Genomic DNA, 24,136 nt, shown 5'->3' on the forward strand with positions numbered 1-24,136 from the left:
AAAGGAGCATGTGGCTTTCAAAAGACATTTTAACCATTTCTGAGAGCCCTCAGGTGGGCCGTATGGACATAACCGCCTTTTGGGGAAGCCAGTGCCTTAGTTGGTGAAGTGTTTCTAATTTGACTGTACTGGAAACTTCCAGCAGCTGTGTGGGGTGGACAGCCGTGTACCCTTTCACAGACAAAGAAACTGAAACTCAAAAGTCACCTGGTCTGTGTCCTCATTTTCAAATGTACTTTGGCCTAGGCTCAGTGAAATAAAAGTGGTCTGACTAAGATGACAGGGTCATCAGAGACATCCCCCACCCTGGGTATGTTCTGCACGGTCCTTTCCTGCCGTGCTCACAGGCAAAGCCGCAGGTCTCCGTCCCACCCCAAGAATTTTGGTCTCTAGAAACGCCAGCCACCTGCTCACACCCCAGGCACCCTTACTCCACCCCGGGGTTCTGACATCACCTTCTTCTGTGACCAATGGACGAAGTCCCAGCAGTGATGAGGATGTGAATGTCTGCTGCCTCCCCCACCCGAGGCCTGTGGTTGCAAAGATGCTCTAACAGGAAGCGGGTTGAGGAGCTGCACAGCTTCCTGCTCCCCTCCAGCTGCACAGGACGAGAAGGGCTAGTGCTCAGCTTGGCCACGAGACACCGCTTCATGCCAGGGTTCTGGTAGCTTCCTCTTCCATATCTACTTCCGTGTAGCCCCAGGGGCCCCCAGAGGCAAGCGCTGCTGTCCCTGGTCCAGGCCACCCTCCACCTCCAGTTTGGAGCCCTGCCCCCCTGGGGCTGGGCCAAACCCAACTACTGCCTGGGATTCCATGGGGGACTGGTAGGTCAAAGGTCTTGGGGGACAGATGTCCCGGGGGGCTCTGGCCATGAAGTCTCGGCAGAAAGGAAAGAAGAAGGGCGGCTCCAAGGAACGGGTGTTTGGGTGCGACTTACGGGAGCATCTACTGCACTCGGGCCAGGAAGGTAAGGAGGTCAACTAGAATGGGGCATCTGGGTGGCTGGATTGCCACGCACGCACGCACGCACCAAGCTTGTCTTCTCCACTGGGCAGAATCAGCTTTTAGGGAAGGGACGGCGAGCCAGGATCAGCATCCGTGAGATGTAGGCAAAGGCGAGACAGGAAATGTGCCTCAGAGAAGAAGGTAGAGAGGCGCCCTTCTGTGATAGTTAGGGAACAGGTAGCTGAGAAGTTGTTGATGGGAACTCCACGGGAACGCGTCAGGGGTGGGACGGGGGATGAAATTAGGAAAGTCTGGAGAGGGTGGATGAATCAGATGAGAGGATGGAGAAGGGGGGCAGGGTGGGGGTTGTCTGTCGGAAGAGTGGCTGAAGGGACAGTTGATGGAAACACCGGTGGGCCCAGGGGGTGGGTCTGAGGCTATAACTTGGGGAGCCAAGAGGGAGGCATCCTAACTGGAGAATGGAACCAAGGGACAAGGACCTAGCCCTTCTGCACCTTCGCTGGGTCACAGGAGGGGGGGGGGAGCAGGGAGGAGTGACACTCTTCTTTAAATTGCTTGCAAAGAAGAAACCGGTTGGTGGTGGATTGCTCAGGGAAAAGTTCCGGGGAATGTAGTGACCCAGACAGCTTCAGCCCTGGTTTGAAATTGGGAGTGGAAACTGCAGTAAAGGGGGGTGTGGACCCTGTCTGGAGCTCTCCGCTTCTTCTCCAGCTCCACTCTGCCATGGGCCTGGAAGCCAGCAGGCCCAGGTACAGCTGCGGGCTCACCACCATACTGGGCATGCAGTAAGGGGTTCAGAACCAGGCCTTAGTTTGATCTGAAACCGATCAGTGCTGTCCAGACCACACTGACCAGCTTGTTTTCAGCACGCTGAGCAACTTACAAAAAGGGGCACGATTCTGCCCCCCTCCACCCCACCCCACCCCACCCCAATCTGTCATTTCCTCTTTGTTCCCTTCTCTGGTTGCCTGCAGTGAAGACAGGGTGGTGGTTCCCAGCTCATTTCCTGCTCTTAGCCCCGCCCTTGGGTCCCCAGACACCTCCTTCCCCTTTTCTCCTCCATCAGAGGGCCCCAACCCTACCAGCCTCCATTAAGGGAAAGCCCAGGCCCTAAGAAATGGCCAAACAGATGAGGTGGACATTTCTGTGCCGCCGCCTTTTCACAGAGCTGGCTCCTCTATAATCATTTCACTCTAGACAATTAATCTTTCTTTCTCAAAGTTATTGCTCTACATCTTTAGGTATTTTGTGTATATATTGGGGGAGGGGCACATACGTTTCAGTGCAGGTGTGAGGTCAGAGGACGTCTTGAGAGGAATCAGTTTTCTCTTCCTAGCATGTGGCTCCCAGGGATCAAACGTGGGTCATCAGGTTTGCTAGCAAGCACCTTTACCCACTGAACCATCTCATAGGTGACATTTATTTTTTGTCATGTGTGAGCGTGTGGCTATATGTGTGAAGCTTGGAGGATACCTTTTGGAAGTTAGCTCTCTCTTTCCATCATGTGGGTCCCAGGGATTGAACTGAGGTCTTTAGGCTTGATGGCAGGCATCTTTTACCCTCTGAAATAGATGATTATTTACTTTTATTGTAAATATAAAAAAATTATAAATAATATATATATTATATTTGACTGTTTTGCCTGCAGAAATGTCTGTGATACACATGTGTGATGTGTCCATGGAGGATAGGAGAGGGTATCAGATTCTCTTTGGAACTGGAGTTACAGACACTTGTTAGCTGTCGTGTGGGTGTTGGGAACTGAACCCAGGTCCTCTGGAACAATAGTCAGTTCTCTTAACCATTGAGCCATCTAGCCAGCACCAGATAAATGACTTTGACAGAGAACCGAATGACTTAATTGGAGATGGTATTCTTGTAGCTCTGGGTTCTCAGTTCAGCCTCCTTATGCTGGTTCTCCCCTTTCCTGTGACTCCCAGCACCAACTCTGTCTTGACATGTAAGACCCCCATAGACAGCCAGACTCTACCTCTGTGATTCTCGGGTCTACCATTCCCAACAGGTGTAGAGAATTCTCTCTAGAGATCCGGGGAGAATGAGAGGTGGCTGGGCCCCTGATTGCAAGTGAACCCCAGAGCATGAGAGGGGCACCTTCTGTCCCTCACCAAAACCTCACCCAACTCCAGGGCTCCAGAGACGAATGTCGGCCGCCAGAGCATCATAGAAGTCCTCCCCTTACCAACCTCCCTGGGACAGAGAGGTGGAGAGTGTGTGGATGGATGGAGCTGGTTGATAACAGCTTCTCTCAGTAGCCAAAGGCCCAGCAAATGAATGAAGGCTCAGACCAGGGAGATCTCATCTGTGTCTGGTGAATTGATATTCCCAGATATATCATCTTGGTTTTCTCTATCCTTGTGCAACCTCAGACTTCTTTCCCAACTCTTTTCCCCTAAAAGGATCTTTTTTTAAAATTAATTAATTAATTAATTTATTTTTATTTACATTGCAAATGATTTCCCCTTTTCTGGGTCCCCACTCCCCACAAGTCCCATAAACCCTCTTCCGTCCCCCTATTCTTCCATCTACCCCTTCCCACTTCCCTGTTCTGGAATTCCCCTATACTCTTGCACTGAGTCTTTCCAGAACCAGGGCCCACTCCTCCATTCTTTTTGGACATCAGGATCTTTTTTTTTCTTTTGGTTTCTCAAGACACAGTTTCTCTGTGTTGTGTAGCACTGGCTGTCAGGCTGGCCTTGAACTTGTAAATCCACCTGCCTCTGCCTCCCAAGTGCTGGAATTAAAGGCTTGTGCCATCACTGCCCAGCTCCCCTAAAAATGAATCTTTCTTCCCTTAAACCCTTGCTTGGATATCTTGCTTAGGTTTCTGATTCGCTGTGGGTCCTTCTTCCTTGACTCCACCCATATCCTGCTAGTCATTTTGACTCCATCACCCCAGTCTTGTCTCTAGCCTGTATCTCTGACCTAATTCCTCCGATCGATATCTGCAGTCCCGCCACCTCTCTGACCCTGCTATCTCTTAGCACATTTATGGCTCAGGCTCCTTGAGATCGTCCATCTCTGTGCAGACCTACTCCAGGGATTCAAAAATCAACTGAAAAGGAGAAGAAAACCTAGTTCAGACGGAACTAGAAGTTTAGATGAGCTTGGATTATCGATGTTTAAATATTCATTTTGAGATGCAGTCTTGCTGTGTGGCTCTGAGTGCTGGGATTACTAGTGTGCACTAACCAGGCTGGGACAGCAGACTATTTTTGAATCAGCAGAGGAATGTGGTGGCTAAAAGAGTCGATGTAGCATTAGGCACTCAATGGCAGAACAGTAACTTTGACACGGGTTGGCCTCATCTCTGCATTCAGTGCAGAGAGGTAGGAACAGGGGGATCATGGGAAAATGAAAATGGGGTGTTAAGGCATGACCAGCAATCCACAAGCCTGAGACTGCAGTGAGGTGAGGAAGGGTGACAAGGGCCCCAGATTCCAGGAACCACTAAGTCTAGGGACATTGTGCAAATGTCTTAGGTCCCTCGTTCTGAGGATGGTGCCCATTAACATACAAACTGCCCTGAACACAAAGCCTTCCTTCGGTGTCCTTTACCTTCACGGTTCTTTTCTTGGCTTACCCGAGTTCTGGTTATGAGCAAAAAGAGAAAGGATCTGAAAACCAGGTCACAGGAAGAAAACTGAAAGCTGGTGCTTGGTCTACCCTGGTTTTCTGTCCTGCTTTGCTCCGTGAAAACCTTGGGATGGCTTCTGAGACTCTACACAAAGAGCAGCATAAAGGACTGAAGAGGCTACTGTGAAGGGAAAAGAAGAGGGCAGAAGCAGCCAGAAATGTGCTCCAGATCGTTCGTTCTGTGTGGCTGCTGGCGTGGGCCTTAGGCTGCCCGGGAGTTAAAGTCATATGAGACTCACAAGGCTTTTGGGGAGCAAAGCATAGGTAGCTCAGAAGAAACCCAGCTATCCCGGACAGTGACATTGGAGGAATGTCTCTGGTGAGTCCCAGTGAACAGGACCCAATGCCCTTTATCCAGTCTCATCGGTGATTCTGATGTAAAATCTGAATTCATTCACTACATAATCTAACAAAGATTTCGCCTCAGTGAGAGATAGGATTCTCTGATGGAATAATACCTTTTACCAGGAGGTATAGATACAACGCACTTATAATAAAGTATGGTAAGTACACTGGCCTAGAGAGGTGGCTCAACGGTTAAGACCACTGACGGCTCTTCCAGAGGTCCTGAGTTCAATTCCCAGCAACCACATGGTGGCCCACAACCATCTGTAATGGAATTTGATGCCCTCTTCTGGTGTGTCTGAAGACAGCTACAGTGTACTCACATACATAAAATAAATAAATAATTCTTAAAAACAAGTAAACAAGCAAACAGTTAATAGCATTTGCTGTTCTTGCAGAGGACCTGGGATTAGCTCCCAGCACTCCCATAGTGTAGCTCCCAACCACCTGTAACTCCAGTTCCATCTTAAACTGACACCCTCTCCTGGTGGTGTCATTAAAAATACCATGATATTGAGATGAGCAAAGGACTATGGGAACTGTACTATAGATGTTTGCAAAGGGTTCAGAATCCACAGTGGTGTTTTTACTTTTGTATCAGTCACATGTGTGTGTGGAGATTTGAGATTGGTGTTTTGGATCTTTCTCCATCACTCTCCACCATATTATTTTGGGGAGGGGTGTCTCAGTCAAACCCACAGTTTGCTGATGTTGCATCACCAGGCTGATTACTCTGGAGCACCCCACCCCCCACCCCACCCCCCACTCCCCACTCACACCTTCTGAGGCAGGACCTGCAACCTGTTTACATGGATTCTGGGGATGTGAATCCCAGTCCTCTTGATTTCTAGACAAGCTCTCTTAACTCCCTGGCTGTCTCATTATGTTGTAGGCTGTCCCTGAATTCCCCGGCTCATGTGATTCTCCTGCCTCAGCCTCCCAAGGAGCTCAGACTATCGACATGGGCCACTTTGCCCAGCTAGGAGATGATGCTTGAGATGTGTTTTTAGGAATAGTTTACCAGGCAATTGGAGGGGAAAATATTTCCAGACAGGAGAATAAAGCAAGTGCCTTAATTCTGTGCTACAGCAAACCCCCCAAAATGGAGAAATTATGAAGAGGTTGGTTTGGCTCATGGCTACAGTGGCTGAGGGACTCAGGGAGCATGTGTTGGCATCCTGGCCAGGGAACCCACACAATATGGTGAGATGGGGAGAAAACTGTCTACAAACAGAAGGGAACAGGAGTGTGGAGTGGGATTGCTTATGACAACCCACTCTCTGATCCAGTCACACAAAGTCCACCCCACCCCAAAGAAGCAGCACTGGGAGGCTTGGTGGAACATAGTTAGAATCCCAGAACTTGAAAAGTAGAGGAGCATCTTGAAAGGCCAGCCTAATCATCACCAACTAGTTAACTGTCTGCCCATCTCAAGGTCACCACACTTGGAACCAGGCTTCTAGCACAGGAATCTTTAAGAGAAAACAGCATGTCCAAATGGCATCAGTAAGGGATGGTACCTTCATTGTTTATGAACTAGCAAAGGGCTCAGTTGTGGAATTTGTCAGAACCTGGTCTGTGAAGGTCTGTGAGGGTCTGTAAGGGTCTGTGAAGGTCTTTGAAGGTCTGTGAGGGTCTTTGAAGGTCTGTGAGGGTCTGTGAGGGTCTGTGAAGGTCTGTGAAGGTCTGTGAAGTTCTGTGAGGGTCTGTGAAGGTCTGTGAGGGTCTGTAAAGGTCTGTGATGGTCTGTGAAGGTCTGTGAGGGTCTGTGAGGGTCTGTGATGGTCTGTGAGGGTCTGTGAAGGTCTGTGAGGGTCTGTGAGGGTCTGTGAAGGTCTGTGAGGGTCTGTGAAGGTCTGTGAGGGTCTGTGAGGGTCTGTGAGGGTCTGTGAGGGTCTGTGAAGGTCTGTGAGGGTCTGTGAAGGTCTTTGAAGGTCTGTGAGGGTCTTTGAAGGTCTGTGAGGGTCTGTGAGGGTCTGTGAAGGTCTGTGAAGGTCTGTGAAGGTCTGTGAAGTTCTGTGAGGGTCTGTGAAGGTCTGTGAGGGTCTGTAAAGGTCTGTGATGGTCTGTGAAGGTCTGTGAGGGTCTGTGAGGGTCTGTGATGGTCTGTGAGGGTCTGTGAAGGTCTGTGAGGGTCTGTGAGGGTCTGTGAAGGTCTGTGAGGGTCTGTGAGGGTCTGTGAGGGTCTGTGAAGGTCTTTGAAGGTCTGTGAGGGTCTTTGAAGGTCTGTGAGGGTCTGTGAGGGTCTGTGAAGGTCTGTGAGGGTCTGTGAAGGTCTTTGAAGGTCTGTGAGGGTCTGTGAGGGTCTGTGAGGGTCTGTGAGGGTCTGTGAGGGTCTGTGAAGGTCTGTGAGGGTCTGTGAAGGTCTGTGAAGTTCTGTGAGGGTCTGTAAAGGTCTGTGAGGGTCTGTAAAGGTCTGTGATGGTCTGTGAAGGTCTGTGAGGGTTTGTGAGGGTCTGTGATGGTCTGTGAGGGTCTGTGAAGGTCTGTGAGGGTCTGTGAAGGTCTGTGAGGGTCTGTGAAGGTCTGTGAGGGTCTGTGAGGGTCTGTGAAGGTCTGTGAAGGTCTTTGAAGGTCTGTGAGGGTCTGTGAGGGTCTGTGAGGGTCTGTGAGGGTCTGTGAAGGTCTGTGAGGGTCTGTGAGGGTCTGTGAAGGTCTGTGAGGGTCTGTGAGGGTCTGTGAAGGTCTGTGAAGGTCTTTGAAGGTCTGTGAGGGTCTGTGAGGGTCTGTGAGGGTCTGTGAGGGTCTGTGAGGGTCTGTGAAGGTCTGTGAAGGTCTGTGAGGGTCTGTGAGGGTCTGTGATGGTCTGTGAGGGTCTGTGATGGTCTGTGAGGGTCTGTGAAGGTCTGTGAGGGTCTGTGAAGGTCTGTGAAGGTCTTTGAAGGTCTGTGAGGGTCTGTGAGGGTCTGTGAGGGTCTGTGAAGGTCTGTGAGGGTCTGTGAAGGTCTTTGAAGGTCTGTGAGGGTCTGTGAGGGTCTGTGAAGTTCTGTGAGGGTCTGTGAAGGTCTGTGAGGGTCTGTGAGGGTCTGTGAAGGTCTGTGAGGGTCTGTGAGGGTCTGTGAAGGTCTGTGAGGGTCTGTGAAGGTCTGTGAGGGTCTGTGAGGGTCTGTGAGGGTCTGTGAGGGTCTGTGAAGGTCTGTGAGGGTCTGTGAAGGTCTGTGAAGGTCTGTGAAGGTTTTTGAAGGTCTGTGAGGGTCTGTGAGGGTCTGTGAAGTTCTGTGAGGGTCTGTAAGGGTCTGTGAAGGTCTGTGAGGGTCTGTGAGGGTCTGTGAGGGTCTGTGAGGGTCTGTGAAGGTCTGTGAGGGTCTGTGAGGGTCTGTGAGGGTCTGTGATGGTCTGTGAGGGTCTGTGAAGGTCTGTGAGGGTCTGTGAGGGTCTGTGAAGGTCTGTGAGGGTCTGTGAAGGTCTGTGAAGGTCTATGAGGGTCTGTGAAGGTCTGTGAGGGTCTGTGAGGGTCTGTGAAGGTCTGTGAGGGTCTGTGAGGGTCTGTGAAAGTCTGTAAAGGTCTGTAAGGGTCTGTGAAGGTCTGTGAGGGTCTGTGAAGGTCTGTGAGGGTCTGTGAGGGTCTGTGAAGGTCTGTGAGGGCCTGTGAAGTTCTGTGAGGGTCTGTGAAGGTCTGTGATGGTCTGTGAGGGTCTGTGAGGGTCTGTGAGGGTCTGTGAAGGTCTGTGAGGGTCTGTGAAGGTCTGTGAAGGTCTGTGAAGGTCTTTGAAGGTCTGTCAGGGTCTGTGAAGGTCTGTGAAGGTCTTTGAAGGTCTGTGAAGGTCTGTGAGGGTCTGTGAGGGTCTGTGAAGGTCTTTGAAGGTCTGTGAGGGTCTGTGAGGGTCTGTGAAGGTCTGTGAGGGTCTGTAAGGGTCTGTGAGGGTCTGTGAGGGTCTGTGAGGGTCTGTGAGGGTCTGTGAGGGTCTGTGAGGGTCTGTGAAGGTCTGTGAAGGTCTGTGAGGGTCTGTGAAGGTCTGTGAGGGTCTGTGAAGGTCTGTGAGGGTCTGTGAGGGTCTGTGAAGGTCTGTGAGGGTCTGTGAAGGTCTGTGAGGGTCTGTGAAGATCTTATATCCCAAGCTGAGGAGCTCATATTTTATTCCTTATTCTGTGTTCTCCTATTTTATGATAAGCAATGGGGCCTGGTGGTGGCAGTGGCACACTCCTTCAATTCTCGGACTCGGGAGGCAGGTGCAGGTGGATCTCTGAGTTCAAGATCTACAGAGTGATTTCCATGACAGCCAGGGCTACACAGAGAAATCCTATGCGGAAGCAAACAAACAAACAAAAAAACTCAAAAACTAACCAACCAACCAAGCAAACACAAAACAAATAAAAACAAAAACCAAACGAAAAGATAAGCTATGGGTACTTGGGTGGAGTTGGCTGGGTGCTTCTATAGCCAAGGATTTCAAAGGCGGAAAGAAGCTTGTTGGACAGTTTTGTGTTAGGTTGCTTTCATAGCTATCCTTAGCTTTCTAGGTGGGACTCAGAACGTGTTCTTGAGACCCTATCCCAGTTGATGCTACGTCAAGATAACGTATTAATTAATACCACGTATTATTCTTAAGGAGATTAATCTGGTAACACAGCGGTCACCCAGGGTCACAAGAAGTAATATAATTTCTTTTGAGCCTTTAAAATATATCTACTCATTTTATGCGTATATGTTGTCCCGGTTCGTATGTGGCCGCGGGCGGCAACAATATGTGTGGGCGCACCTGTGCCACCAGGGCATGTGGAGCTCAAAGGACAACTTGTGGAAGTCAGCTTTCTCTTCTGCTTGACCATGTGATCAGACACGGTACTTTCCAATGTCAAACAGAATAACTGCAAGCTTTCTTACCAGAGAAAGTACCTCAAACTAACCGCCTTCAGCCGGCCTCCATTTCAGTTGGATAAACATCGTTCATTTTTTCATGGACAGTACAGCATTACATAAAAGCAATTTAGGGACCAGACTTTTACTTTGACTTCCCTGCGGCACAAGATTGCTGCCCCCTTTAAAACTTCTGGGGTAACAGCTGGTGTGGATGAGAAGTTTCAGTTCCAAAGTCGCAGACCTGCGCGTCCCGTGACTCCTGTAAGGAAAACTGGATTTGAGGCTGGAAAGACGGCCCAGCGTTAAGAACACATGCTACTATTGCAGAGGACCAGGTTTTGGTTCCCAACACTCCTGTGAGGCAATGTTGTGTGCGCGAGTACATACACAGAACTAAAAATTTAAAAAGGTGAAAGTTGAATATAAGATACCTGTTATGCTTTTTTGTTTTTTAAAAGTTTTATTTATTTGGACAGTTTTTGAGAGTTGGTCCTTGTCTTCTGTCTTGTGAGGAGGGTCTCTCTTGTTTCTGCGACTACACAGTGTACCCCAGGCTAGCTGGACCACCAACTTCTAGGCGACTCCTCTGTCTCTGCCTCCCATCATGCCCTAGGAGGGCTGGGATTATGGGAGGGACCTGAAAAGACGCATCTCCCTGGCCTTGCTGTTCATTGTTGTCTCCCTGGTGTATTTGGGGAGTTTCTATGAAGGATAAAAGTCAAATAAGACTGGCTTGATGATGATGATGTTGATGATGATGATGATTGCTTTTATTTAGACAAAGTCTTTCTGTGTATCCCTGGCTGTCCTGGAACTCGCTTTGTAGACCAGGCTGGCCTCAAACTGAGAGATTCAGCTGTCTCTCTCTCTCAAGTCCTGGGATTAAAGGCATGGATCAACACACCTAGCTTAATCATTAATCTTTAAGCTGACTAATTTTTATGGTTTTGTCATCTGAATTTATATATAAGCTGTTAAATATATTAACTGTTAAAATAGAATACAAGGTTATTAGAGAAAATGGTTTATTGCTCTACAACTCTAGCCCATCATTTTATTTAAATCATAAATAACAAACAGGATATACTATTGAGTATATCATCTCAAAAGGAGGAACTCAGGTGGCTTGGCTTGGCAGAGTGCTAGCCTAGCACGCGCAGAGCCTAGGTTTGATTCCCAGAATCACATTAGCCAAACATGGGGCTTATGTTTATAAGCTCAGCCTTCAGGAAATGGAAGCAGTAAAATCAGGAATTCAAAGTCTCAAGATCAAGGACATCATGGGGTAAGTCAAAGTTTCAAAAACAAACAGAATGCTATGGTACACACCTATAATCCACTTCTCAGCAAGTGGAGGCAGGAGGATCAGAAATTCAAGGTCATCCCCATCAGCAGCATCGCGTTGAAGGCCAACCCCAGATCTGTGAGGCCCTGTCTCAAAAGAAAACAAATGAGTCAGGCAGTAGTGGCTATTCCTGGGAGGCAGAGGCAGGCAGATCTCTGTAAATTTGAGGCAAGCCTGGTTTACAGAGGGAGTTCCAGGATAGCCTGGGCTGTACAGAGAAACCCTGTCTCAGAATAAAAAAAAAAAAATAAGTTTTGAAAAGAGAACTGAGAGGGTTAATATTGAAGAGCAGTGAGTTCCTCCTCAGTACAGGGCTTTATGCCGATACTCCAGGACCAACGGATAGAACTATTGTACAAAGATAGGTTCACCTTTAAGAACCTTTCTAACTGTGAGGGTTGGGTGTTTTAAGCTCTGCTAGTGAGCCCTCTTTCATGATGCACCCATTTCTCAGACCTCTTGCCTGAGAAGCTAGAAACGTTTTCTTTCTTTTCTCTGCCTTCTGTGTCCCCAGTGCCCCAGGTGCTCCGAAGCTGTGCAGAGTTTGTGCAGGAGTACGGAGTGGTGGACGGGATCTACCGCCTCTCGGGTGTCTCCTCTAACATCCAGAAGCTCCGGTGAGTCAGATAGAGCAGGTGGACTCTGTGGGTGGGTAGGAGGCCAGGGAGCCATGGTAAGGGTGCTGGTGGGAGCTGGAGCTGGAGGAGGGGTGAGGGGAAACGGGAGAAGGAAGCACAGATGCTAGGTACTGTTCTGTAGAGGGGGTCTAAAATCTGCTCAGGTAAAGTGGGGACCCCAAGCTCACTCCCAACACACTCTCTCTCCATTCCCACATGTACACAGTCCGTTTTTAACACACACACACACACACACACACACACACACACACACACACACACACACACACACACACACGGACGGACGCAGGTGCACAGGATTTGCATACTATAGAGTTTGCCATTTAAACATCTCCAAGTCAGTCATTTCACTACATTCACAACACTGCAATCACCACTACGGCACATCCAGAACACGTCACCATCCTTCAAAGAAATTCTGCATTTCCCCTGCACCTATCCCCAAATTGACTTTCTGTCTGTATGGATCTGTCTGTCCTGGACATCTCTCAGAAACCAGTGAAATGATTCATGTCTTTCTAAATCTGTTCTTCCCTCTGCGTTCTTTCACAGTTCACGCATGCTGTGGCATGTACTAGTATTTTACTGCTTTCTATAGATGAACACAATTCCCTGGCATAGCTACATAACATTATTATTATTTTTTTTTTACTCATTTCATCAGTTGATGGCTATCCAGGCTTCTACCTTTTGGTTATTTCCCGTGACTCTTCACAAATATGTGCAAATGTTTGTGGATGTAGTTTCAGTTATTATGAGCAGAATTTCTGGGCCATATGGCAACTTTGTTTTGAACTTTTAAAGTAACTAGCAAACTGTTTCCCTTAACAGCTGTATCTTTTACATCCCCGCCAGTAATGGCTGAAGTTTCCAACTTCCCCACATTGCTGCCAGCTTTTGTTACTGTGTCTTTGTAGTTGTTGCCATCATGGTGGGTGTGTATGGTCCTGTCACTGTGACTTATGTATCCATCTCCCCAGCAGCAGATGAGGCTGAACAGCTTTCCTGTACTTCTCCCGAGATGTGCCTGTTCAAATCTTATGCTGGCACTTAAAATTTTGTTTGCGTTGTGACAAGATTGCTTATATGTTCTGAATACTGGATTTCAATCTGGTGTGTGCTGAGCAGTATTGCCTCCTCCCATCTGTGGGCTGTGGGTTGTCCTCCCCTCCCCCTCCCTGTCCTCTTCTTCCTCTTCCTCCTTCTCTTCTTCTTTGTGGTAGTGGGGGTTTTGAACCCAGGGCTCATTTTATTGATAGTGTCCTTTGACATGTAAATGTGTCTTTTCTTTCTTCCTTCAGGTGTGTTTTATGTACACATGTGTTGGTGTAGTTGTGTGCATGTCTGTGGATGTCAGAGGTCAATGTTGCTTCTCTTCCACAATCATTCTTCACTTCATTTTTTAAATTCATATATTTTTAATACTTATTTATTTATTTATTTTGCCTATGAGTGATCTGTCTTCACACATTCCAGAAGAGGGTATCTTTTTTTTTGTTGTTTGTTTGTTTGGTTTTTTGTTTTGCTTTTTTTGAGACAGGGTTTCTCTGGTGTAGCCCTGGCTGTCCTGGAACTCACTCTGTAGACCAGGCTGGCCTCGAACTCAGAAATTCGCCTGCCTCTGCCTCCCATAGTGCTGGGATTACAAGCGTGCTCCACCACCGCCCAGCTAGAAAAGGTTATCTATAGATGGTTGTGAGCCACCATGTGGTTGCTGGGAATTGAACTGAGGACCTCTGGAAGAGTAGCCAGTACTATTACCTGCTGAGCCATCTCTCCAGCCCCCTAACTTCATGTATTTTTTATTTTATGTGTATGGGTGTTCTGCCTGCTTGTATGTCTATGCATCATGTGTGTGCCTGGTGCCCACAGAGGTCAGATGAGGCCCAGAACTGCAGTTACAAATGGCTGTGAGGCACCATATGGATGCTAGGGGTAGAACCTGGGTCTTCTGGAGGAGCAGCCAATGCTCTTAACCGCTGAGCATCTCTCCAGTCCCTCTACATTATTGTTATTATTGTTGTTGTTTGAAGACAGGGTGCCATGCTTAACTTGAAGCCTGCAGATTTGACTAGACTGGCCAGCAAGCTCTGGGATCCCCCAGTCTGTTTCCCCAGTGCTGAGCTTACAGGCTTCTTCTGTTGCTGTGCCTGACTTTATATAGGTACTGGGAATCTGAACTCAGATTCATGTGCTTGTGTGGTAAGCACTTTATGAATGAGATAGCTCCCTAACCTCTTGTCTTGATCACTCTTTTTTCTTTTTCTTCATTCTTACTCTGCAACTCAAACTGGCCTAGAACTCATTATATAGCATAAGCTAATCTCAAATTAGAGGAAATTGTCCTTTCTCAGAAGAATCTGTGGTATTGTTTTGTCTGTTCTTCTTTCCTTTGGTTGTTGGTATGTTGGGCATCATATTGAGCAACTGTTGCAAATCTAATCAAGACCATGAAGACTTAACATGTTTGTTTTAAGCATTATACCCAAGTTAGGCATAGGGGTACACAGCATGAAAGCCAGCATTCAGGGGGCAGAGGCGGATGGATCTCTGTGAGTCAGAGCTTAGCTGTGTTTATAGATATTGAGTTCCAAGCTGTCAAGCAGAAGTGGCATCCCAGCAATGGTGGGGCAGAGGCAGGCAGATTTCTGAGTTCGAGGCCAGCCTGGTCTACAGAGTGAGTTCCAGGACAGCCAGGGCTACACAGAGAAACGGTCTCAAAACAAACAAACAAAAAACAAAAAATAGGGGCTGGAGAGATAGCTCAGCGGTTAAGAGCAGTGACTGCTCTTCCGAAGATCCTGAGTTCAAATCCCAGCAACCACATGGTGGCTCACAACCATCTGTAATGATGCCCTCTTCTGGTGCATCTGAAGACCAGTATCCTTAGATATAACAATAAATAAATCTTTAAAAAAAAATTAAAGGAAGGAAGAAAGGAAGGAAGGAAGGGAAAAGGGAAAGATACATTTATATCCACTCCCCATGTCTACTGATTCCTACAAACCCCTTTGTCATGCACAGATCCCATTCCCTTCTTTTTGTTTTGTTTTGTTTTGTTTATTTTGTTGTTATTGTTGTTGTTTTCCGAGACAGGGTTTCTCTGTGTAGTCCTGACTATCCTGGAACTCACTCTGTAGACCAGGCTGGCCTCGAACTCAGAAATCCGCCTGCCTCTGCCTCCCAGAGGGCTGGGATTACAGGCGTGCGCCACCACTGCCCGGCCCCACATATGCAATTTCTAATACTTGTTTGTATATATACATATATGTATGTATGTATGTATGTATGTGCCAGTTAATATATGTTGATATAAAATATATATACATATGTATATATGTACATTTCAACATTCTCCTTCCAAGTCTTCTCACACAAGTCTAACCTCTACAGCTCCTGCTTCTCCCTCCCTCCCCTCTGTCTGACCTTTACTACTCCTGAGCACCCTGTACCCCCCCCCCCCCAGGCAGGAGTTTGAGGCTGAGCGGAAGCCAGACCTGCGGCGAGACGTTTACCTCCAGGACATCCACTGCGTCTCCTCCCTGTGCAAGGCCTATTTCAGGGAACTGCCAGATCCCCTCCTCACTTACCGGCTCTATGACAAATTCGCTGTGAGTTGAGAGGCAGAAGGGTGGAAGACAGGGTTCAAGGGCAAACACTTCAATTTTGACATCCCAGGTGTGTCCCAGGTATGTCCCATGCCAGCCACAGTCCTCGTGGCATGGCTGTCTTGGAAATGCCTTATGGGTTGAAGCTGATGATACAAAAGCCCATTGGAATTCTGGACATGCGTCAATGGTGTGATGCACCAACACTAGTGATGACTGGGAAGATCCCTCGTCCTCAGATCTCCTAGGCCCTGTAACCTCCGCCAACCCCGTCCCTCTTTCTTTGTCTTCATTTTCTCCCTGTTGGTGTGTTTCCCCGACAGGCTGTAGACCACACACACACACAGCACAGTGGTAAGGCTTGGGGAATAAAGGGCAGGTTGTCAGAGCCAAGTGGCCTTGGAAAGCACCTAGACCAGAGTTTCCCTACACTCAGGAGAATAAGAGAGCTGCTGACATAGCAAAAATATTTCCAGGAATGTCCCTCCATCAGCCGTAAAGCTGTTAAATAGCGTTGGAGGAGAAGACATACGGCAAAAATGGTATCCTGATTCAAGTAACATTTTTTAAAATAAAGTTCTAGCTGCTTGGGGATTTGAGGCAGAAGGATTGCTGTAGCATAGAGTTTGAGACATAGCAGGATCTTTTTTTTTTTTTTTTTTTTTTTTTTTTGGTTTTTCCAGACAGGGTTTCTCTGTGTAGCCCTGGCTGTCCTGGAACTCACTCGAACTCAGAAATTAGCCTGCCTCTGCCTCACAAGTGCTGGAACTAAAGGCGTGCGCCACCACTGCCCGGCTAGCAGAATCTTTTATACTCGCTGAAAGGGCTTACATTTTATTGAGCACAACAAGGCAGAGACTCTGAATAGCAACTACATCCTGCTCAGTGGATCCAGCCTAGCCTGGAGGGGTTTCCTCCCTAGACACCTTTAAACAGCTCTGAAGTCTAGTTCCAGAGCTGTACCAAAGCAGACACTGAGGCAGGGGAATGATTGAGAGTAGCTCAAGGTCATGAGACACACTATTAAGTGTATATATAAGATCCAGCAGTCATTCATTCGGTGTCCTGAAGGTCCTAGGCTTTCTTCCTGTGGTCCTGGGGATCAAACCAATGGCCTTGGGCATGCAAGGCCAGCACTCTACCGCAGGGCTAAATCCTTGGCCTCGTTTTCTGGTTTCTGCATCTCCCTCTAGAGTGCAGGGGTCTTAGGCATGTGCTACCATACTAGCCGAAGGTGTTTTTACTTTACTACTTATAATGCCTTGAAGATTTAGGTGGGGCTATTGTGGGATATAACACAGATCTTTCCTGAGAGTTTAATTTGGAGCTCTGAGAAGCACAGGGGTCGAATCGGAGTCAATGTCTCCTCCTTATACCTTTGTTCCCAATAGGAGGCAGTGGCTGTGCAGCTAGAGCCAGAGCGCTTGGTCAAGATCCTAGAAGTGCTTCAAGAACTCCCTGTCCAAAACTACAGGTGTGCGAGGCTCCGCCCCCTGGACTCCAGAGACGCCCCTCCCCCTCCCCCTCGCAGCTTACTGCTTGTGTGTCCTTCCCTGCTTTCAAGCCTCAGCCCAAACCGCGCTGCTCAGAGTTTATTTTGGATGATACCTCTCCTCCTTCCTGCAGGACGCTGGAGTTCCTTATGCGCCACTTGGTCCACATGGCCTCATTCAGTGCCCAGACCAACATGCATGCCCGCAATTTGGCGATTGTGTGGGCCCCCAACCTGCTGAGGTGGGTGCCTGTATGAGCAGTGGGAAGCTTCTGGGTGGCTTACTTTGTTGTAGCAAGATGTACCCAGATGGGTGTGGTTAGGTGGGTGCACTGGAGAAGGGTTTGGGGGTCTCATAAACCCAGTGAGGCAGGAAAGTTCAGCAGTAGCCAAGTAGTATAAAGTCCACCAACTTGGGCTTTCTCTGAAGTTCTTAAGAGCAAGGCCTTACACTGTGCTGTGGAGTTCAGGGACAAGAATGTTGGTCTTTGCTTACCATTTGTTGAGCAAACATCCTTGCAATCTATTCAAGAACTGGCCTGTATATCAGTATGGCACGAAGCATTATTAATTATAACAATTCTCATAGCCTGCCTGTTGTGCTACAGTGCAAAGAGTTTGGCAGAAAAGTACACACTATTTGAGGGTGTCTAAGATGACTTTCCTGGGGGACGTGACATTTGAGCTGGAATCATACGTGTATGTGGCTTAAGAGGTAGAACTGGGGGGGTAGGGAGGTGCTGGAGAGATAGCTCAGTGGTTAAGAGCACTGACTACTCTTCCAGAAGTCCTGAGTTCAATTTCCAGCAACCATATGGTGACTCACAACCATCTATCTACAATGAGATCTGATGCCCTCTTTTGGTGTCTGAAGACAGCGATTGTGTACTCAAATAAGATAATTAAATCTTTAAAAAATAAAAAAAAAAGAGGTAGAACTGGAGGTAAGGACAAGAAGGGGAGAGTGTAGGGTATTGCAGAGGCAGGGCATTTTGTAACATGACTTTAACACTAACATTCAGGAGGGGCAGAGATATGTAGATCTTTGAGAGTTCAAGGCCAGCTTGGTGTATACAGAGCCCCTGGCCTCAGTAATATAAAGAGAGCCTGCCATGGGAGGGACCAACTCCACCTCTTTTCAGGTCTAAGGACATCGAGGCCTCGGGCTTCAACGGGACCGCAGCATTCATGGAGGTTCGTGTGCAGTCCATTGTTGTGGAGTTCATCCTCACCCATGTGGACCAGCTCTTTAGGGGTGATTCCCTCTCTGGTTCGTATCCTTTCTGCCCATTACATAGCACCACTCTCTGCCAGGGGTTTCATGTTATGGAGAGCTTAATTGTTCCACCGTCTTTTAACCAAGATCTAGTGTAGAGAGCCTCTAAGTCATTTAATTCAGTTTTCTTATATTGTGGGTAGGAAGACTGTGTCTCCTCATAGAGAGAAGTAGGTGGTGGTCATATACAGAGACCACTGGAGAGATATTAATACAGCTGGCACTTTCTACTGTCATTGTAGCATACAGATCGGCCTCTGCATCACCTCTTGGGCTCCCCTGGTCCCCTTTGTTATGAGAATGCCCTTCTGAAATTATACAGAGGGTCTATCTCCAAAAGCCTCCGAACATATGTTTAGCTTGGTAGTTGGTAAGGTAGGGATGGACTGAGGACTTGAGTTTCCTTTCTTGGCTCTGGTTTTGGCTGGCCAATTCCCTTTGTTTTCCTAGCTGGTGTAGATTTGGAGGGTGGATGGAAATCACTCCCAGGAGCCCGGGCATCGGGCAGCTCCGAGGACCTCATGCCCACGTCTCTTCCCTACCACTTGCCCAGCGTCTTGCAGGCTGGGGATGGACCGCCACAGATCCGACCCTACCACACTATCATTGAGATTGCAGAACACAAGTAAGGTCTCCTTCCTGGGACTCCTTCCCGTGACTGAACACCAGGCTGCACTCCTCATTCTATCTCCATTATCTGCAGGAGAAAGGGGTCATTGAAGGTCAGGAAGTGGCGCTCTATCTTCAATTTGGGTCGCTCTGGACACGAGACAAAACGTAAACTTCCACTGAGGGCTGAGGACAGGGGTAAGTCTGGGCTGGTGGGGGGCTAGGACTCTGCTGAACATGTGCAAGGATCTGGTGCTATGTATATCCATGTTTTCAGAAGACAAATCCAGTAAGGGGACACTGCGGCCTGCTAAAAGCATGGACTCACTGAGTGCTGCCGCTGGGGCCAGTGATGGTGAGTACAGACGTTAGTGGCTATGTGTGTATGTGTATGTGCAGTGACAACAGCAGCAAAGGCCTGTGGCTTTATAAGTGTAGCCAACTATGCCCAGTAATTAAAACAAAGACAAAAACCCGAATGAGTTCCTATTAATATACCAGTCTTGGAGATGGATGCCAGGTGATGAGCCTATTGTCTAATCTCTGAGTGTATTCATGAGTATTTGTATGTGAAGGAGACTCTGGGTATGTATAGGAGGGTATAACCACAGGCACTCGTGTGTGGCAGTGATAGCTGGTGACTGTATCTACAGAGAGGAAGGCGACCCATCAGGTAACTTATCCTGCCTCTAGAATCTAAGAAAACAGAGTGGATGAGGTCTCTCATGAGCTGTCAAGACGCCTTGAAGCCGACAGGCTAATGACTACCCGACCCTCTCTCTCTTCTGCAGAGCCGGAGGGGCTGGTGGGGTCCAGCAGTTCTCAGCCAAGTTCACTGCCGCCTGAGAGCATGGAGAGTAATAATTCTGCGGATGCAACAGAAGGTGAACAGGAATCCGAAGCAGAGGTGCCGGGCAGCGCCAATTCTGAGCCGGGAACGCCACGGGCCGGGCGGTCGGCTCTTCGGGCCTTAGGTAGCAGTCGAGCAGAGCGCTGCGCTGGAGTCCACATCTCAGACCCTTACAACGTCAACCTCCCTCTGCACATAACCTCTATCCTCAGTGTACCTCCAAACATCATCTCTAACGTCTCCTTGGTCAGGCTCACCCGAGGCCTCGAGTGCCCTGCCCTACAACCCCGGCCAAGCCCTGCCTCAGGGCCTGGCCCAGGCCCAGGCCCTGGCCCCCCAGGTGAGAACTTGGAGACTGCCTAGGGCTGGTAAGGGGTCTAGAAATTTAGGTTGACGATCTGGGCTGAGGATGTAGGCTTGGAAGGTCAGAGGCCTCTGCCCACAGGCTTTTCTGTTGTCTGATTTGCCTAGATTTGGAGTTTGGGAATCCATACTATTACCATGTTATATAAACTCCACGGAGACAGGAATCTCTGCCATGCTTCAAATCCACTGATTTACCCCAAGATTAAGGCTGTGTGTTGCTGGGCAGTGGTGGCGCACACCTTTAATCCCAGCACTTGGGAGGCAGAGGCAGGTGGATTTCTGAGTCCGAGGCCAGCCTAGTCTACAGAGTGAGTTCCAGGACAACCAGGGCTACACAGAGAAACCCTGTCTCAAAAAAACCAAAAAAAAAAAAAAAATGCTGTGTACCAGACATGTCAAAGGGTTTAGTAAATATGAGCTGGTGTTAAGAGTCACTGGAGAGCTGGGCAGGGGTAGCATAGGCCTCCAGTCTCAGCACTCGGAGGGCAGAGGTAGCCTGGGCTACAGAGTGAATTCCAGGACAGCCTGGGAGTGTTGGGCCCCTAGCATGTCAATGTGAGGAATACCGTACGGGAAAGGGTTGGGCTGACTTTGACTTTTTGATTCCTGGAACTCTCTTTCTCTCAACAGATGAGAAATCGGAGGCAAGATCAGTCCCAGGTCCCCTGGATGACTTGAGCCCCGCAGACATGACTCCTGCCCTGGAGGACTCCTTGTCCCAGGAGGTGCAGGATTCCTTCTCCTTCCTAGAGGATTTGAGCAGCTCAGAGCCTGAGTGGGTGGGGGTGGAGGATAGGGAGGTGGCCAAGGCAGAAGCCGCAGGAACAGCAGGAGCAGCAGCTTTCTCCCTTGGGGAGGACGACCCTGGGATGGGCTACCTGGAGGAGCTCCTAAGAGTTGGGCCTCAGGTAAGGAGGAGATTCACTGGGTATGTGAGTAGTGTGGAGCCCAGAGAGTGGACAGGGCTACCTGGTCCTTAGCCACACTGTTATGCCTCCAGGTGGAAGAGTTCTCTGTGGAGCCGCCCCTGGATGATCTGTCTCTGGATGATGTGCAGTACGTCCTGGCGCCTAACTGCTGTTCCCCTGATTCTGCTGTTCCCACCCCTGACGTAGAAGAGGACTATGGGGAAGAAGTCTTCTTGAGTGCCTATGATGATCTGAGTCCCCTTCTGGGGCCTGAACCCACCCCCTGGAAAGGTGTAGGGAGTCTGGAGGAAGACACAGCAAGGTGTGGGAAACAACCTCCAACACAGGATGAAGAACAGGCCTGCTTGGAAACCAGGCAGGACAAGGAGGCTGAGCCCCGAAGCACATCAGATAACAGGGAAGAAGTAGAGGCAACTCCAGAGACTGAGGCTGGAAAGGCTGACCAGGAAGGAGGGGAGGCTGAAAGAAGCCAAAAGGTGATGGATAGTTCTAAAGAAGGGAGTAGGGAAGAGCTAGAGGCCCAGGAAGAAAATTCTCAGCATCGAGAGGTTGAAAGTATAGAGGAGACCAAGGATATGGACAAAACAAGAGAACAGGTTAAAGATGAGGATGAGAAGGAGAGAGTGATCAGGAGAAAAGAAGGAGCTGACACCCCAGTAGAATCTGAGATGGATGCGGAGCATCTATTCCAGGAATACCTGGTTCTCGAGGAGAGCTGGGAAGTTGTCCACAAACACGAAGGTGAGAAAGTCAGAGAGGGAGAAATCAAAGGACTGAGGAGGAAGAGTGACCCTAAGTCCAGAGAGGTCCAAGGACACAGTGAAGACAGTACAATTCCAGAAGAAGGTGGTGATGGGAAGGAAGGGGGTGTCAGCGAGGCACAAAAAAGTATAGATGTAGAAACTGAAGGCATGAGAGGCATTGGTGACCACTTAGAAGAGGAGGCCTTCTCTGAAGGGCCAGGTGTCGAGTTACTGAGGGTTGACAGTACAGAAGAAATCAATGAACAGACCTCTGAGATGGAACATGCCCCCCTTCAGCCATCTGAAGCAGAGGGGAAGGAGACTGAGGGACAGCTTAATCCTGAGACATGTGACCTATATTCTTGTCCCTGTGGGTCAGCTGGTGGTGTGGGTATGCGTCTGGCTTCCACCCTCATTCAGGTCCGACAGGTCCGCTCTGTTCCTGTAGTGCCCCCCAAACCACAGTTTGCCAAGATGCCCAGTGCAAGGTGTAGCAAGATCCACATAGCACCTGCAAGCCCGTGTCCAAGGCCTGGTAGGCTTGACGGGACTCCTGGAGAAAAAATTTGGAGTTCTCGAGCGTCCTGGAGGAATGGGGGTAGTCTTTCTTTTGATGCTGCTGTGGCCCTGGCCCGGGAACGCCAGAGGACCGAGGCTCAGGGAGTTCGGCGGACCCAGACCTGTATTGGAGGTGGGGATTATAGCCTCGGCTCCAGAACATCTCCTTGTAGTATGACCCATGCCTATTCTTCCAGGCCCCTTAGCTGTCTGGAACTGCCACCTGAAGGCACAGAAGGACCTGAGCCCAGGAGTCGCCTTAGCCTGCCCCCTAGAGAGCTTCACCCTGCGGTCCCTCTTGTGGCCCCTCAGCGCCAGACATATGCATTTGAAACACAGACTAATCCTGGGAAAGATGAAGGGGTGTGATTAGGACTGGACAAAAGGGACCAACAAATCATCACCAACCTCTGGAGTACTTGCCTAGCTGTCTTTGCTGCCTTAGCAGCTGACATGTCTAATTCCATAGGGTTGGGTCTTCCAGCTACTTGTTTTGACCACGGGAGGCACTGCCTTGGTGGGTTTACTCGAGTCTGTGACACAAAGCACTTATGTCTTAGCAGAGTCATAAGAAATATGGAGTGATCTTGTTTCCATGGAGTTGTGATTATTAACCAAAACATAGGTTAGGTAGAAGATTTTTTTTTCCCTTAAATTTAAATACAGAGGGGGAATTCCAGCCAAATTCCAGCCCTCTTCTGAGGCTGTGAACTTCTCTTCACAGAAGCCTAGGATAGATGTGGGAGATATAGGATAGCTCACCCTCTGTATTGTTCCCAGATCTTTAGCTATCTCCTGACCCTCTTAGTTTCAGAGTAGGAGAAACATATCCAAGAAGCTCATAAAAGTCCCCAGTGTTAGCTGAAGGAAATAGATGCATCCTCTGCCTTCAATTATTTTTGCAGAAGAGGTCCTGTACAGATCTCTCTGATCTTTCTTTTTCCCACTCCTCCCATTCTAGGAAATGGAAATGTCATTACTCTGGTCCTAGCTCTGTCTCTACACAGGCTGGGGCTACAGGTCCCATCTACAGGTGGCTGTTTGATAATAAAAGCTGATTTTTTTTTTTTACATTTAAATAGTGTGTGTACTTACTCTTATTAAAATTTTGGGTAAAAGGTATCACATTTCGACATTGCCAAAATGTATATATATCGTTTTTTTCTTATTTATTCTTTCTCAGTTGTCATGGAAACCTGTAGCTAGAAAGTAGAACTGGGTTCATGGTGGTCAAGAAATAAGGAAGAGAAACCTATATTTACATAATGTTCATCTAATACCAGGAATTGGGCTGGATTTGTGTGCATAAAAACTTTGCTCTTGAATTTATTTAATCCACTTAATTTGGTGAAGTTGGTATTGGTATTTCCATTTTACAGAGAAACTGAGCTGTACTTAAGTAAAAACTGCTTGTCAAAGAACTCAGAGTTAAGAAGTGGCAGTTTCTAGGTGTGGTGGCACCTCTTTAATCCTAGCACTTGGACAGTTCAGGACTACTTAGAAATACCCTATCCAAAAAAAAAAAAAATGTCAGTTCAGAGTCTGAATGGATTCAGAATCTGAATTCTAGCTATTATACTTCACTATTCCAGAATCATTCTGGGTATGAACCCAGAATGAGAAAAATGGCAATCAAAAGTGTTGTCGCACATATTTATGAGCCTGAGGAAAACTGGAAGCTATGAGGTCTTTGAAGCATTGCTGACGCTAATACAATGGAATATACCCAGATCCACGTACACCCAGAAATGTCCCAAAGTCCACTTGGAAACCCTTCAAGATGATGCCCTGATCCAAGATGGCGTTCCAGGTTGCCCTTGTGAAAGATGGCGCCTAAGAATGCCGTTTCTCTACTTCCTTTTACTGGAAGTAAAAAGGCTCCGCCTACCACAAAGATGGAAGTACAATTTAGTCGTCTTTTCTTTCCCCCTGGTCCTTACTTAAAACAAGTAGCAC

At 48.3% G+C, this 24,136-nt stretch overlaps 1 protein-coding gene and 1 long non-coding RNA gene across 19 annotated transcripts; both read left to right on the forward strand.

Moving 5' to 3' along the window:
• Positions 1-535: 535 nt before the first annotated feature.
• Positions 536-23,601, forward strand: Arhgap30 (Rho GTPase activating protein 30). 4 transcript variants are annotated; one of them, XM_052200968.1, is made up of 12 exons: positions 536-967; positions 11,626-11,728; positions 15,216-15,360; positions 16,749-16,831; positions 16,984-17,091; positions 17,992-18,119; positions 18,576-18,750; positions 18,829-18,932; positions 19,012-19,089; positions 19,526-19,924; positions 20,581-20,858; positions 20,951-23,601. In XM_052200968.1, exons 1-12 carry the CDS (start codon positions 850-852, stop codon positions 22,547-22,549), a joined length of 3,318 nt encoding a protein of 1,105 aa, XP_052056928.1. In that variant the 5' UTR covers positions 536-849; the 3' UTR covers positions 22,550-23,601. The 4 variants fall into 4 exon arrangements, with proteins under 4 accessions (XP_052056928.1, XP_052056925.1, XP_052056927.1 ...); XM_052200965.1 differs by lacking the exons at positions 536-967; positions 15,216-15,360 and having other exon boundaries at positions 11,630-11,728; XM_052200967.1 differs by lacking the exons at positions 536-967; positions 15,216-15,360 and having other exon boundaries at positions 11,630-11,728; positions 20,581-20,675.
• LOC127697679 (uncharacterized) lies at positions 6,711-11,130 on the forward strand. Of its 15 annotated transcripts, XR_007980508.1 has the most exons (10): positions 6,711-6,959; positions 7,120-7,159; positions 7,250-7,349; positions 7,490-7,749; positions 7,850-8,139; positions 8,210-8,269; positions 8,320-8,379; positions 8,630-8,669; positions 8,720-8,799; positions 8,890-11,130. It is a non-coding gene; the product is annotated as an uncharacterized LOC127697679 (long non-coding RNA). The 15 variants fall into 15 exon arrangements; XR_007980503.1 differs by lacking the exons at positions 7,120-7,159; positions 8,210-8,269 and having other exon boundaries at positions 6,711-6,978; positions 7,229-7,349; positions 8,350-8,379; XR_007980498.1 differs by lacking the exons at positions 7,120-7,159; positions 8,210-8,269 and having other exon boundaries at positions 6,711-6,978; positions 7,229-7,349; positions 7,850-8,129; positions 8,350-8,379.
• Positions 23,602-24,136: the final 535 nt, after the last annotated feature.

The sequence above is a fragment of the Apodemus sylvaticus genome, chromosome 12 (assembly GCF_947179515.1).
Source record: "Apodemus sylvaticus chromosome 12, mApoSyl1.1, whole genome shotgun sequence".
NCBI lineage: Eukaryota > Metazoa > Chordata > Mammalia > Rodentia > Muridae > Apodemus > Apodemus sylvaticus.

Excerpts from the sequence above, each read along its gene's own strand:
- Arhgap30 (XM_052200968.1), top strand. The coding sequence starts at position 850 with ATGTCCCGGGGGGCTCTGGCCATGAAGTCTCGGCAGAAAGGAAAGAAG. Across the intron at positions 15,361-16,748 it reads GGCTCTATGACAAATTCGCT|GAGGCAGTGGCTGTGCAGCT; the intron begins GTGAGTTGAGAG and ends TGTTCCCAATAG. Across the intron at positions 19,090-19,525 it reads TGCCGCTGGGGCCAGTGATG|AGCCGGAGGGGCTGGTGGGG; the intron begins GTGAGTACAGAC and ends TCTCTTCTGCAG.